Genomic DNA, 13,648 nt, shown 5'->3' on the forward strand with positions numbered 1-13,648 from the left:
TTCATCGGGTGATGTCAACAGGGGACATGGACAATCCAGAGAAGACGTTTTCTTCCTGCTTTGGGGACAATGTGAGAAGACAGACATGGCGAGGCTACAGGCTGCGCTGTGCTTACCGGGATCCCTAGGGCTTTAAGAATGTTCATCTTGCACATGGGACAGGTGCGATGGTCTAGAAGCCAGGGGTCAACACAGGACTTGTGGAAAAGATGCCTGGAATGAGAACCATACATCTTAGAGCAGTGGTAACCAAGGCACTCCCTAGACTGCTACAGCCCACGGACCGGTCCAGGGTCCCTCTCCTGACAAGTGGCAAAGCTGGGACTCTGGGACCAAAGCCTTTCTTTGTGCTAATTGACCTCAGATCTGCCCGGAACACCAGAGTGCCCCATAAGGTTTGCAACTGGCTCTTCCAAGATGTTTTTTTAAAAGACAGAGGCTCTGGAAACAGGGATCTCCCCTCCCTTGGTGGCAGGAATACAAGTGGGGGAAACTCTCCTGCAGGATGACTTGAGAAAGGCATGTGTCCTCTTTCCCCCCACCCCAAGTTTATTTTGCGACAAGCAGAAGATGACTGTAAAGTAAAGGGTGATTTCTATTCATATCTGGGCATCTAACACAGAAGGAGATAGCGGCCCCCGGAAACAGTAGCACAAAGGACATACTGTGCTGGCCTGGTAGCCTGGTGGTTGTCAAGTCAGAAGATGCAGTGAAAGGGCCTATGGTTTCACTGTGGGTGACATAACCATCTGCACAGCGTTATATTCGACTCCACTGTCACTCTCAAATGGCAATGGCTATAGGGCCTGGTCAGCCTGGTGCATGAAGGGCATATGAAGACAGCCTCCTATCTGATCTTCCAATATGTCTCAGAAACTGGCTTGGAGACTCCATGGGCTATGTGCATCAGAAGATTTCCCACTCCAAACACTCCCCATGTGCAGAAAGTGGTAGGATTTCCCACCGGGGTCAAGAAGAACCAGAACTTTGTGTTTTCAGTGGGAAGGCTCACTTAGAACATTCCATCCCCGTCTGAATCTTTTCAGTTCCATAAAAAATTACTCTAGCTAACTAGGGAGGTTCAGGAAGCAGCCGGCCTGTGGAGTGACCTGGAGACGAACTCAGATTCTGAGGATGATGAAGTGATGTGTGGGCTAGGACCAAGCTTGAGAGAGCTCAGCTGGTGATGTCTCTGCTGCGTAAGTTTGAGGACCCCAGGCTGATTCCCCCTCCTGCTGTGTGTGTAAAGGGTCAGGTGTGGCAGCTGCATTTGTCACCTTTGCACGCATTGGTGAGGCAGAGGCAACTGGAGCCCTGGGGCTCCCTGGCCAGCCAGCCTAGCCTGAAGAATAGCAAGCTTGAGGTCTCGGAGGGAAATCTTGTCTCCTGAGACACAGCACTGGTGGTTGAGCCTAGGCTTCCAGAAGCACTCACACACACACGTGAACATGCATATACACATGAACATGCACGCCCCCAGAACTAAAGCCCTGGGAGGAGCACGTCAGAAAGGGAAGAGCAGTGGGCTGCGCGGTTCTATTTCCAGCCTGCTGCTCTGGACGCCCTGCAGACGCATTGCTTGGGAACTTGATTTCATGTGCTCCTCCTTTAATCAGGATATAAGCCAACAATCCAGGTCAACACTGAGACTGTTGGTGACCTGGCTCCTTTCCTAAGGCAAAGCCTGATGAAATAAATACCTGAAATGAAGCCAAACGTCAGGAGATTGTTTGCTGAAAATTACCTGACTAATACGCAGAGTTTGGGGTGAGGTTCCCAATAGAAGACTGACCAGAGTTTAGGTACGTGGAAAGCTGAGTGGCAGTCACCCCACACTTGAAGGGGAGAGAAGAAGAAAGTTCTTGGAGAATGAGGGGTCCAATCAAAATGGCTCCTGGACCACCCTGTGCTGGAAGCTGGCCAGATTTGCTGCAGCACTGTGAAGAAGGAGGATCTCCATAGCTACCACTGTTAGGAGAGGCCGTCTGAAACCCACGCCGTATGAAGCTGCTCCCTTGTCCTCCCAAGGAAATGCTGATCCCCTCAGGTTCAGGATCCATACTAAGGGTGCAAGGTTCTTGTCTAAACCTGTTAACCCATTGTGTGTCACTGCTGGAAGAAGCCAGCCATTTTGGTCCCATTGTCTACTCCTGGGTAGCGGATCTGTCACCTTTTTTTTTTTCTATCACATGTGTGGGAGACCTGACGGCAGTAGGACCAACTGTTAGCACTTCTGAACACTTACACAGGTTTCTTAATGTCCTCAACCACCTGTGAAATGGGAATCTGTCTGTTCAAGCATGGTGAACTGGAGCCAAGTGCCCACAGGAGCCAGAGGTCCTCACACTGCTCTAAAACTATGTGTCTCCTCAGCAAGGCTAAGTTGCCCAGATGCCCAATCAACACTGCTCAGGAATTGCTGTGAAGATGTGGGTAGATAGTCTTCTGGTCTAGGTAAGTCTTGTCCAAGCATTTTAAGGGTCTCAGTAAAACCGTTTTCTTGGAGAAGTTATTCTGCCTTGGAACCTGAAACATTGACTCCTGCCCTAAAGTGTGCAGCCCAAGGCCCACCCTGCAGACCAACCGCAGACCCAACAGCTCTACACCCAAGCAATCCAAATCCTCGAAAGCTCCCCATCTCTTTTCTCTTTGTTTGAACCTCCCATCTTTCTTCTTGACATCCGTCTCTGTGGTTCCCACTGGTTCCGTTTCTCTGTAGACCCCTCCCTCCCTCTCTCCCTTTCTTTTTCAAATGTGGCCCCCATTGATGATCTTGTGATTTTTCTTCATTACTGCAGCAGCATCTACAGCGCTCCCCAGGCTGCCAGGCCTTCTCTGTTCTCTCCATCCTACTCACGGATGCCAGATTAATCTGAAAATAGAGTGCTCATTACGTCACTCCCCCCTTTCATTCTGTTCTGTGCTGGAGCTGAATACACAGATGACTAAGACAAGGTCTCCCCCTTCACGGAAGTACCACAGTTCCCTTGCAGTTCCATCTTAGACACGGAGGGAACTGTCGAGAGGCCATGCTCCTAGACTGGAGGTTTTCTCTCTTTTTACTCTTAGGCAAGTTGTCTTAGCTCTCCAAGGCTCAGTTATAACTGGTCATCTTATGGGAATGGGGTTTGTAAGTGAATCAATCTCTCGTTTCCTCTTCTCTCCTCTCTTTCTCTCTCTCTCTCTCTCTCTCTCTCTCTCTCTCTCTCTCTCTCTCTCTCTGCCCCCCTCCCCATGGGGTTTAAATAGTGCTGGAGAAAAACCAACAAAACTAAAAGCAAAACAAAGCCAGATCAGATTTTCTCAAGGCTAACCCTTTTAAATCGCAGTGGGAGACACTGACAACTTTGCGAACGCAAGCTAGAAGGGAAATGCACGGCCCTCACTCTAAATTAGAGAAAGGCTCTGTCCTTACAACTTGACCCTGGTCTAATTATATTATTTGGCTGGAGCAGCCCAGCCAGTTGGCAGCCGTCCTGTGTGTCTGGCTGATTAATGTGACCAGGGACCAGGACACTTGAATGCCATACGTGATGGGGTCACTACAGGGCAGGATCTCTGCCCTGAGTCAGCCCTTGCTCTGCTATAGATGACACAAATGAGCACACGGAGGTCTCCCAGCCTGGCTACCTTTTTCTGTGTTTCTTTCCTTCAATCCCCTCATTAAGTGATATGTATTATTGGCTCTTACTGAGGGTAGTCAGAGAAAAATGGTTCAAAAACATCACCAGTCAGGTTTCTACCTGAAGTAATGCGATTTTGACCAATGTGGAAAGTCTCTGTGATATCCATGGATTCGGCTCCACTATTTTAAATGAAGTTGTAATGCAGAAGTCATGGCTTTTACACACACACCGACTTTCAGGTGTGAGCGTGTTATGTACACAACACCTGGATAAAGAGGCACATTGCTCTGTCACTCCAGAAAGTTCTTTCCTGTTCACAGTCAGCACACACCTCCATTCTGACCTCTGTCCCCAGAAGCTAGGTTTCCTTCTTATTAACTCCATGCATAAAGTAGGTATTTTTCCTGGGATATCTTGTGCTCAGAATGATGTTTCTCCAGTTTCTCTGTGCCTCGCTGAACACCAGCAACTTCTGCTGATGCTAAGTAGTCTTCCAGTGAGTGGATGCCCTCTAATTTGTTCGATGGTTTTCCTGAAGCTAGAGGTGTGATTGTTTTCATATTCTGACATTATGAGCAACCACGGTCCAGTCATTTGTGTGAAAATCTGCTTATAGACACATGCAGGCTTTCTCCTTGGGTACACATTTAAATATTGATGTCTGAGACATGGTTTCCCAATGAAGCTGGCTAGACTTGCTGAGCTCCTGGGGTTTACTCCTGCCTCTGTCCTTCCCAGCGCTGGGGCTGCACTACTGTGTCTTAGCTTTTTTCTTATTTTAATGTGGTGCTGGGGATTCGAACTTAGGTTTTCATGAGACAGTTTTACCTGCTGAGCCATCTCTCTAACTGTTAAAACACGCAGACTTTGTAACACAACCTTTAAAACCCCAATGATCAAAGGCACCGTAAAAATAAAATGTTTTCAGGTGAGGAAAAGCATGATTTATCCCCCCCCCCCAAATGTTAGAACTAGTTAACACGTTTATCAATTTTAGATCACAGGAACCTTTCTTGTCTAACATTTCCAGCAAGGAACCATGGTCCAATCGACATCAACTTATATAAGTTACAAAATTGTGTTAGTGAAGAGTAATGCCTCAGAGAAAGAAAGCAAAACAAGGACCAAAATTATCTTAGTATTTGACTGCCAGAGGAGAGAGAGGCTTTATGAAGTAGGATGTCCTGGTTCCCGCTGGCACTAGTGGAAACCCCTCCCCCATGCTGCGAGGGAGCTGTCAATCATTACTAACTTCCAAGAAAGCAATCTGAGAAAACTCAAGGTACTTCAGCATCACCCGGAACCAGTCAGTCGACTTTGAAGAGTGTAACCTTTGACGAAACTGAGAACTTCAAATTCTATGATTCCAGAATGACGAAGTATTAAATTAAGTCCTGAGTGATGGGACATAAATTAACCTGAAGCGAGGACTCCTTTGCTACCACCTAACTGATTTTAAGTAATTTCTAAAGTTACAAGGAAAGGCTTCGTTTTTGAATGGCAACTGAGAAACTGAATTGCAACTATAGCAATTGTTGACTCCCCAGTGTTTAAAATATGCACGCAAGGCGCAGCGAGTGTGTTATAGACTTGATTACACCCAGCACTGTTAGTGCCCAGAGTGAGGGTATTGTCTTTGTTAGTTTTTAAATATTTTTCTTGGTTTTCAAGAATTTTCCAAGTGAGCCATGGAATTCTTGAAAGTTACTTTAAAAAAAAAAAAACAAAACAAAGCAAAAGAAAAAAAGATCAAACCAAACCAAATCACATCTGGGCTGGTCAGATGGCAGAAAGAGAGGATGGGCCATGACAAGTTGTGTCCTCTGATCTCACCCAAGGGCCAATGCATATTGCACATGGTTCCTGCCCTAACCACAAATGATAAATGAAAATGTAAGCAATGCGATATCTATAAATAAATGACCATAAACAGAATGTGTTATAATCTAACTTGTAATAAGGGCATGATAGAATAAGTCAAATCTGATGGATATAGTTAATGACCATCAGTCTTTTAAAGATTTAATTTTAATTACATGTATGTGTATGGGGGGTACGTTCATATGACGTAGGTATCCTTGGAAGCCAGGGGCTATGGATACTCCCAGAGCTGGTTTCGGAGAAGGTTGTGAGCTGCCAGACACGGGTGTTAGGAACTGAACTTGGGTCCTCTGAAAGACAGTATGCACTCAACCGCTGAGTCATTTCTACGGTCCTAGCCATGATATTTTTCCAAACCAAGCAGCATAGAAAATATTTGTTCTGACCAGGAATATGCACGAGGGAGGGTGGGGTAAACTCAGCTCAGGCTGTCCCTGCTCCTCTGGAAATTGCTCTCTTGTTTCCTGCTTTCTGAGAGACAGGCTCTTAACCAAAACCCCAGCATTGCAGTCTTTTGTAACATTCCTTTGCTCACAAGGACTGGCCTTCCTGGCCTTGTGGACTCTCAAGACTTGGGCTCATCTTACAGGAGGTGTGGCCCCTGGGTTTGAAATGTTAAGGGTAGGCCTCTTTTGAATGCTTGAATCATTCGACTGTGGTTCTTCCAATTTTCAAATATGAAAAGGATGTTCCTTCTTTTACATCAGGTTAGACATTTTCATGATGGAGTAGTTACTATATACATGGTGTGCCTGCTCATAGCACAAATGAGAGTCCCCTCCTGCCCTAGAAGGGGAGTCTGTGTCTGAATGTCAGAGTCTGATTTGATGTTACCCTTTACTGTCATTTGGGATTCAAGGCATGGACAACAGCATGAGCGTTTGGGGAGGGGAGAGTGAGTGGGCTCTGCTATGTATTTATTTCTATGTAATATGTGCATCCATGTAGATGTCTTCATGTGTGGGCACATGTGTGAGTGTGTGTTCATGGAGGCTTGAGTCTGACCCCGGATGTCTTTCTCAGCTGCTCTTCACTTTGTCATTGAGGCGGGGTCTCTCAGTTGAACCCAGAGCTTGCAGATCCTGGTGCAGCTAGCCGGCTTACTCTAGAGATCTGGTCTCTGCCTTCTGAAGACTGGAATTACGGTGGGCCACTATTCCTATTGGACTTTTATGTCAACTTTGGATCTGACCTCCATTTTCCTGCTTGTGTGGTACTTGTTTTACACGCTAAACTGCATCTCCACCTTGAATGGTTAGGTTATAAAGCCAGGAAAGTTTGGAGAAAGCAACTATAGAAACCACGGAAACGTTTGAGATCTGCTGAACAACCGTATGGTATGTGTGTTTGCCCCTATTCAGGAGGAGGTTTTGGTGTAGGTACTATATTTTTCTCCCATAGGAGCTCAGTAAATCTTATTAATTCAATATTAAAATGTTTAAGCTATAGGCAGGAAGGTCACTCTTTGGTTCATAGGATACCTGCTTGTCAGGAAGTTTTGCAGATGGACTTGTCTCCTCTTTCTCTCATACTTTGTGCTCAGGGTGTGCCCTGGAGCCCTTGCTCTGGGTGGAGAAAACGGCTGCCTCTCCTTGGGGATAGGAGTTGTTGGAACACTGACGTGAGAGGTGAGGGGGCCAGCAGATCTGTTTTCTAAACCTGCAACAGTGGCCCCAGCTGAGAAAGGAAGGCTGGTGGTTATCAACCGGCTCATGGACAGGGCGCATCTTGTCCATTGCAGACCTGTGGTATGTGAGCAACAGTCTACCAAAGATTCTTCTGAGACTGGAACATCAAATTTAGGCATGGACTTTTCATGAGCCCTCAAAAAAGGCTCCCATTTCATGTCTTCTGGCCTATCCCCTTCAGATCTTATCAGGCTTAGCATTATTATTTTTTTTTGTAAGTTAGGACATCCATCACCCTACTTATACATATGAACTTCCTTTGTTTCTTAACTTCTATGCACTTCCTGAACCACGTATTGTGGTTTTGACCTTGAAACATATTCGAGATAGTGTCTTGGGTACACCAGGCCACTGTCCAAACTCACACTGTGGTCTGATGGCCTGAATCCTCTTACATCTACATGTGGGATGCTGGGATTGCACATTTTAATTTTGCATATGGAATATCACTGTAATTAAATCTCCATGTTATTTCATTGAACACCAATACTGTTGGTCACATTCTTGTGTCTGTAAAAGCGCTAACTTACACATCAACTTTTAAATCACAAACAAGGAAACGCTGTGATCAGCCTATGACCTAAATACTGATGCAAAAAGCAACGCCCAAGTCCAGTCCTCCTAGAAAGAAGAGAAACATGCAGAACCCAGTCGTTAACCACTGACAAAGGATCTTTGGCCACATCAGCGGGTTGGGTGGATATTTTCGAACAGGAAAAATGGATGAAAGATTAAAATGATGAACCATTCTGGTCAAGGTCTCCTTGCCCCCAGAAAGATAAATTCCACCCTTGAGAGCCAGTCCTTATGGGACAATGATTGAGGGACAGTGTAGAGATGCTGCGATTTTTATTCAGATTTGAGTGAAGAGACGCAGCATGTTTTAAATGCAAACAAGGGCAGACATGGTGGTCATTAAACACACTGAAAAGCAGGCCCCTGTGCTTTGCTGGTTTAGCTCCTAGTTTTTCTAGATTAGCCCACCCCCACCATCTACCCCTCCTGCCCCATGCCAACACCCTGCTTCAGACCTCTGAGGGATTCCATCTCTCTGCAGCCACATCCTATAACTAGTCCCTGAGTCCAGCCACATTCTATAACTAGTCCCTGAGTCCAGCCACATTCTATAACTAGTCCCTGAGTCCAGCCACATCCTATAACTAGTCCCTGAGTCCAGCCACATTCTATAACTAGTCCCTGAGTCCAGCCACATCCTATAACTAGTCCCTGAGTCCAGCCACATCCTATAACTAGTCCCTGAGTCCAGCCACATTCTATAACTAGTCCCTGAGTCCAGCCACATTCTATAACTAGTCCCTGAGTCCAGCCACATCCTATAACTAGTCCCTGAGTCCAGCCACATCCTATAACTAGTCCCTGAGTCCAGCCACATTCTATAACTAGTCCCTGAGTCCAGCCACATCCTATAACTAGTCCCTGAGTCCAGCCACATGCCTTTGTCACACCCAAGGCCTGGGCCGGTGGTCTGTGTGTGAACTGCACCTCCTGACCCACCAGGTTCCAGCACACAGGGACAAACTAATTCAGGTCTTGAATGACCTAGGAACCTCCTTCCCCACCCAATCCCTGACATGGGAATTACACGCTAATAGATCCAGGTAACTAGGTGTCCTCTCTTGGAATGCTCTTAGCTCTGACTGGTCAGGAAACTCTTTCAGTCCAATGTTAGGGAGTGTAACTAATCAATTTGAGTCATGATTTTAACAAAGTAGAAAATACCATCAAATATTAATAAAGTGTTATTTATCACAGCCTTTTGAAAGCAGCAGATGAAGACCTACGTGGGAAAAGCTTGATTGTCCCAAATAAGCAAATAGATTAAGGTGTGTGACTACACAATATGAGTTTTAAATGTTGTCAAAAGGTTTTATGTGGCAAAAGCTAAAAATGTCAAATCAAATATCTAAAACACACAAAAGCTTCTGGACTGGTGGGGTCGTCCTCTTATGAGTGACAGCTGCCCTTCAGAGGCCCAGGGTTTCAGGGCAGTGGAAGACGTGATTCCGCCAGTGGGTGGTGGCGATGGCTCTGCGATTGTGTGAGTGAATTTAGCACCACTCGACTATACACCAGAAGATGACCCAAAGGTAGGAGCCGTGGAACAAAGGCTTTCCAAACAAGCCCAGAAATGTATCTCAGGATTATTTCACCTTAGATGACCTTGTCTGGGGGAAACTGATATCTATCTGAACAAGAAGCTTCAGAAGCCCCAAAGCTGGGGTCCTGCAGGCACAGTGCAGGAGCAGGGCTCTCTGCGCACGCAGCCACCACTCTCCCACCTCTGGCAATTAGCCGCAGCACTGGGACATCGATCTGCAGAAGCACACTTTCTGCCTGCAGTAGTTTCTGATTTTCTCCATCTTCCTTCCCCTGCTCGGTAGAAAGACCTCTACCAACCAGGGGCTGCTGCTTAGGGCTCTCCAGGGGACATGGTATAGTTACAAACTATAGTGCAGAAAATTATTTGGAGAAAAGGTGAATGTCGGAGAATGCTCCCCCCAAAGATAACTTGAGTTTGAGTGGGTTTATTTAGCAATCAAGCTCTGATGATAATAAGCCAGCTTTTAGACAAAAGCATCCGTGGATGAGAAACTGCCTTTTGACGTCTCCTGTGGGGGTGGAATGTCAATGAGAGCATCTCCTCCAGTGGATTACCAAGAATTAAACTTAAGAGAAGTGGGGTGCCTACATGGTTTACCTCAGTGGAAAATTTTGGCTGGGCTATGACAGACTTTGGAAGTGAAGTTTCTTTCTACGGAAACCTTGACACCCCAAGGTTTTTTGGGTGATTTATGCAAGTAAGAGCTTGATAACATCTGGCTATTGCTTCAGAGTCCAAAGGAAGGTCAAAACAAGCCACAAATAACAATGTTCTTTCTGGAAAGTTCTTACAAAGGTAAGGAAGAAGAATAGGATATTGAATGTCGACAACAGTATTTCAAACTTGCAAAAATGAAGATGAGAAAGCAAAGGGAAGAAACATGAAGATGACAGTGGTGGTTACCTGCATGAGGGAGATAAGCAGATATTTAAATATTTTATGTTGTAAAACATTTCTATAATGAAGGGATGCGGGATAAACCAAACCTGACTTAGAAGTATGAAGAGTTGTCTGGAACCCATTCCCTGTGAAGGGATGCCTTGCTCAGTCTTGATGCGGTGGGAGAGGAGCTTGGTCCTGCCTCAATGTGCCAGGCTTTGTTGACTCCCTATGGGAGGCTTTGCCCTTTCTGGGGAGTGGATGGGGAGGTAGAAAGGAGGTGAAGGGCAAGAACTGGAGGAAAGGAGGGAGGGGAAACTATAGTTGGTATGTAAATTTAGCAAAAAAAATTTTTTTAAGTATGAAGAGATAGTGGGGCTGGAGAAATGGATTCGTGTAACAGCACTGGCTGCTCTTGCAGAGGGCCCAGGTTTGGTTCCCAGCACCCCATGGGAGCTAACAACTGTCCATAACTCCAATTCCAGGGGTCTGACACCCTCTTCTGCCTCCTGTGGGCACTTCATGAATATGATATACAGACACATGCAGGCAAGACACTCATATACATAAAATATAGCAAAATAAATGCTTAAAAAGGAAAAATAAGCCTTTTTCTTTTTCTCCTGTTTCTATTTATTTATTAATTGATTGAAAAGCCTTTCCCAATCACTGTGCCCGATATTAGCTCCATTGTATCTGCAGACATTTGTCATTGCGAGTGCCCATGTCATGCTGTATCCTGGTTATCCACTGAAACTCCTGCTTCCCACGAGGTCACACCATTCACCCTTCCATGTGTGGTCCCTCCTACTGTCCTTACTCTAAGATATTTGTTGTTCTGAAAGAGATGCTTGTGCACTGCAAAGCTCATCACAAGACCCGCTTATTATCAGGGTACTCTTGAAGTTGTCCCCAGCTATGGAGGAGCCTGCTGGACTTAAGGAAAACACAACAATCCCCCCACCAAATAGCGATGAACTATAGATAGGAAAGAATTTTACAGGGACATAGGCAATAAAAACATATTGTTTTGCATTTTACATGTGGCAGATGTGGGCTTCTGACTCACATAAGGAATCCACATTCTTCTTGAGATTTTGTGTCTTTGAACTTGAACAGTTAGGTAGGATGGAAGGAACAACCATTGATAAACAAGTCAGGAAGCTCTAGGTTAAAAGAAGCAGAGAGCGCTACCCATTCTTTGAACAGGAGAAGACAGTAAAGATCAATATGCCGCTTCAGGAAGATAGGTTCTGTGGCAAGGAATCATAACCACAAGCTCTAGGCCAAGTTACAAGCCCACACCAAGACACAGCAACAGGCACGTCTTGATGTTTAGCACAGAGCAAACCCACGTTTCCTGGAAAATGCCAGAGTGGTACATTAGAATCAAATCCAAGTCTCAAGAGTTAGAACATCCTGTCACCAACTGGCTGTACATGCCACTGCCTGTCTGTCCCTCACACTGTGGGCACAGGTCCAGGCTCACATCAATGCAGCCTGTGTTCATGTGTTAAGGAGGAAGAGGATGAAGAAAGAGAGAGGAGAAAGGAAGGGCTGGAGTACATGTGCATGACTTCACTGTAATAATTACCATGATGACAGATGAGAAGGGAAGGCTTTACTCATTCATTGCAATTCACGTAGAGTTCTCAGAGAGAGAAAACAATAGAACAATTTTCAAACCATCATGGTCTAAGTGTATACGTGGACAATGGAAAGGTACCTAAACAGTAAAGATGTAGATGCTATTCAGGGATTAGGAGGCCACAGAACATATTAAAGAAGATACATATACTATTCATGGGGATAATTTCTGAAATAGCTTTTACCCCAAGGAGATACAATCAATTCCAAGAACGAACCAGCCTGGAAATACTAAGAAATAGAGTCTAGGGCGCTCTCAGAAGTGAAGGTTTCATAATACCTCGGAATGACCGAGCAAAGAAGCAGATGCTATCATGTCTGTTTGATAGCATCCATTAGTGCACACTGCCTGCATGAAGTCAGCAATGGCCATAAATGTACCTTGATCTTGAAACCACCATGGAAAAAGACATATGAGCTAGTCAGAGAGTGCATATGTGCGATTAGTGTAAGATCAAACAGTAATTAGCTATAGCTCATGGTGGGAAATGCTTGGTGTGCCCTGTCAGTTGAAGCAGGATCTACAATAAGAAAATAGTGATAGAGAGTGAGGATCTTGAAGAGTAAAGGACTAGAGTGTGACCCCTCCTCCCAAGGCTGAGGGACAATCACGGAAGGCAGGGGGAAAGGCTGTAAGGGGTCAGAGAAGAAAGGAGTGGATTTGACTGTCTGTACTCATGAATTCCAGCTGTCATTGTCTGTACAAGACCACACAAGAGCAAGCCAGTCAACAGTCTACATGGATGGGAGGGGCTCAGGAGCACCACCTCTAAAAGATGGGCTGTGGAAAGCTGGTGACTTCTGGAGAAAGGACAGTCCGTTTTCTTTAAGGGTTTGGTCCTTAGTAGGTCAATGGTGTTCCAGTGGATGGCCCCACACTCATGAATATATGGACAGTATAAGCTGGACTTGGTGAGTTATGAGGAAAAAGAAGAAGAGGACATGAAGCTGGGAAGGAGGGAGACATCCGGACGGGTCGGTGAGCTCTGGAAGGTGACTACGATCAAAGCACGTTGCATGCATATATGAAATTCTCAAAGAATTAACACATATATTGGGAAAAATCAATGTGTGCTATAGAAAAGGAGGAACCTGAAGCCAAACTGAGAAGCCTAGGGTGAGGTCAATAACAATAAAACTGAGCTTCTAAAAGGTTTTTTATGTTATGAAATAAAATACTAATTTTCTTGACTAATATTTCAAAACAACCATATTATAAAGGAGATCTGCATTAATAGGAAAAAATTGGATATTGTTAAAGAAATGTAACTTGTCATAAGCAGACACTGAAACAGTCTATGGGAAATCACACCTTAATTGTGCAATTTCAAGCCTCCAGCAATTACAGGTAAATCCACAATTGGTTATAATAAAGTTTCAGATGAGTAAATTGTCTTATACAGTATGAGCTGAAGAGCTGACGAGGTGGTACGTACAACTTTTGAAAACAGATCTTGGTCATTACAATGGAGTGTCAGTAAAAAGCAGATGTTTAATTGGCCATGTTGTATGCATTAGTAGGAACCGTAAGAAGAAGAGAAAGCAAGGACTGGAGAGATGGCTCAGCAGTTATAGAGCACTGGCTGTTCTTCCAGAGGTCCTGAGTTCAATTCCCAGCATCCACATGGTGGCTCACAACCATCTGTAATAGGATCTGACGCCCTCTTCTGGCCTGCAGATGTACCTGCATAGCATTCATACATAAAATACAAATAAAATTAAAAGAAAAGAAGAGAAAGCGAAACACCTGGCTGCTTCTAAAGCTGAAGGTTTAAACCCTTTAGAGAAGATGCAGGCAGAGGGCA

At 45.1% G+C, this 13,648-nt stretch overlaps 1 protein-coding gene across 1 annotated transcript in view; it reads right to left on the minus strand.

Annotated features, from left to right (window-relative positions):
• The window catches only part of Rnf150 (ring finger protein 150), a 211,656-nt gene that overhangs the window by 50,701 nt on the left and 147,307 nt on the right, over positions 1–13,648 (minus strand). The window contains exon 5 of the mRNA XM_057753267.1: positions 117–213. Within this exon, the coding sequence (XP_057609250.1) occupies positions 117–213 (97 nt within the window). The remainder of the gene's footprint in view (positions 1–116; positions 214–13,648) is intronic.

The sequence above is a fragment of the Chionomys nivalis genome, chromosome 21, assembly GCF_950005125.1.
Source record: "Chionomys nivalis chromosome 21, mChiNiv1.1, whole genome shotgun sequence".
Classification (NCBI taxonomy): Eukaryota; Metazoa; Chordata; class Mammalia; order Rodentia; family Cricetidae; genus Chionomys; species Chionomys nivalis.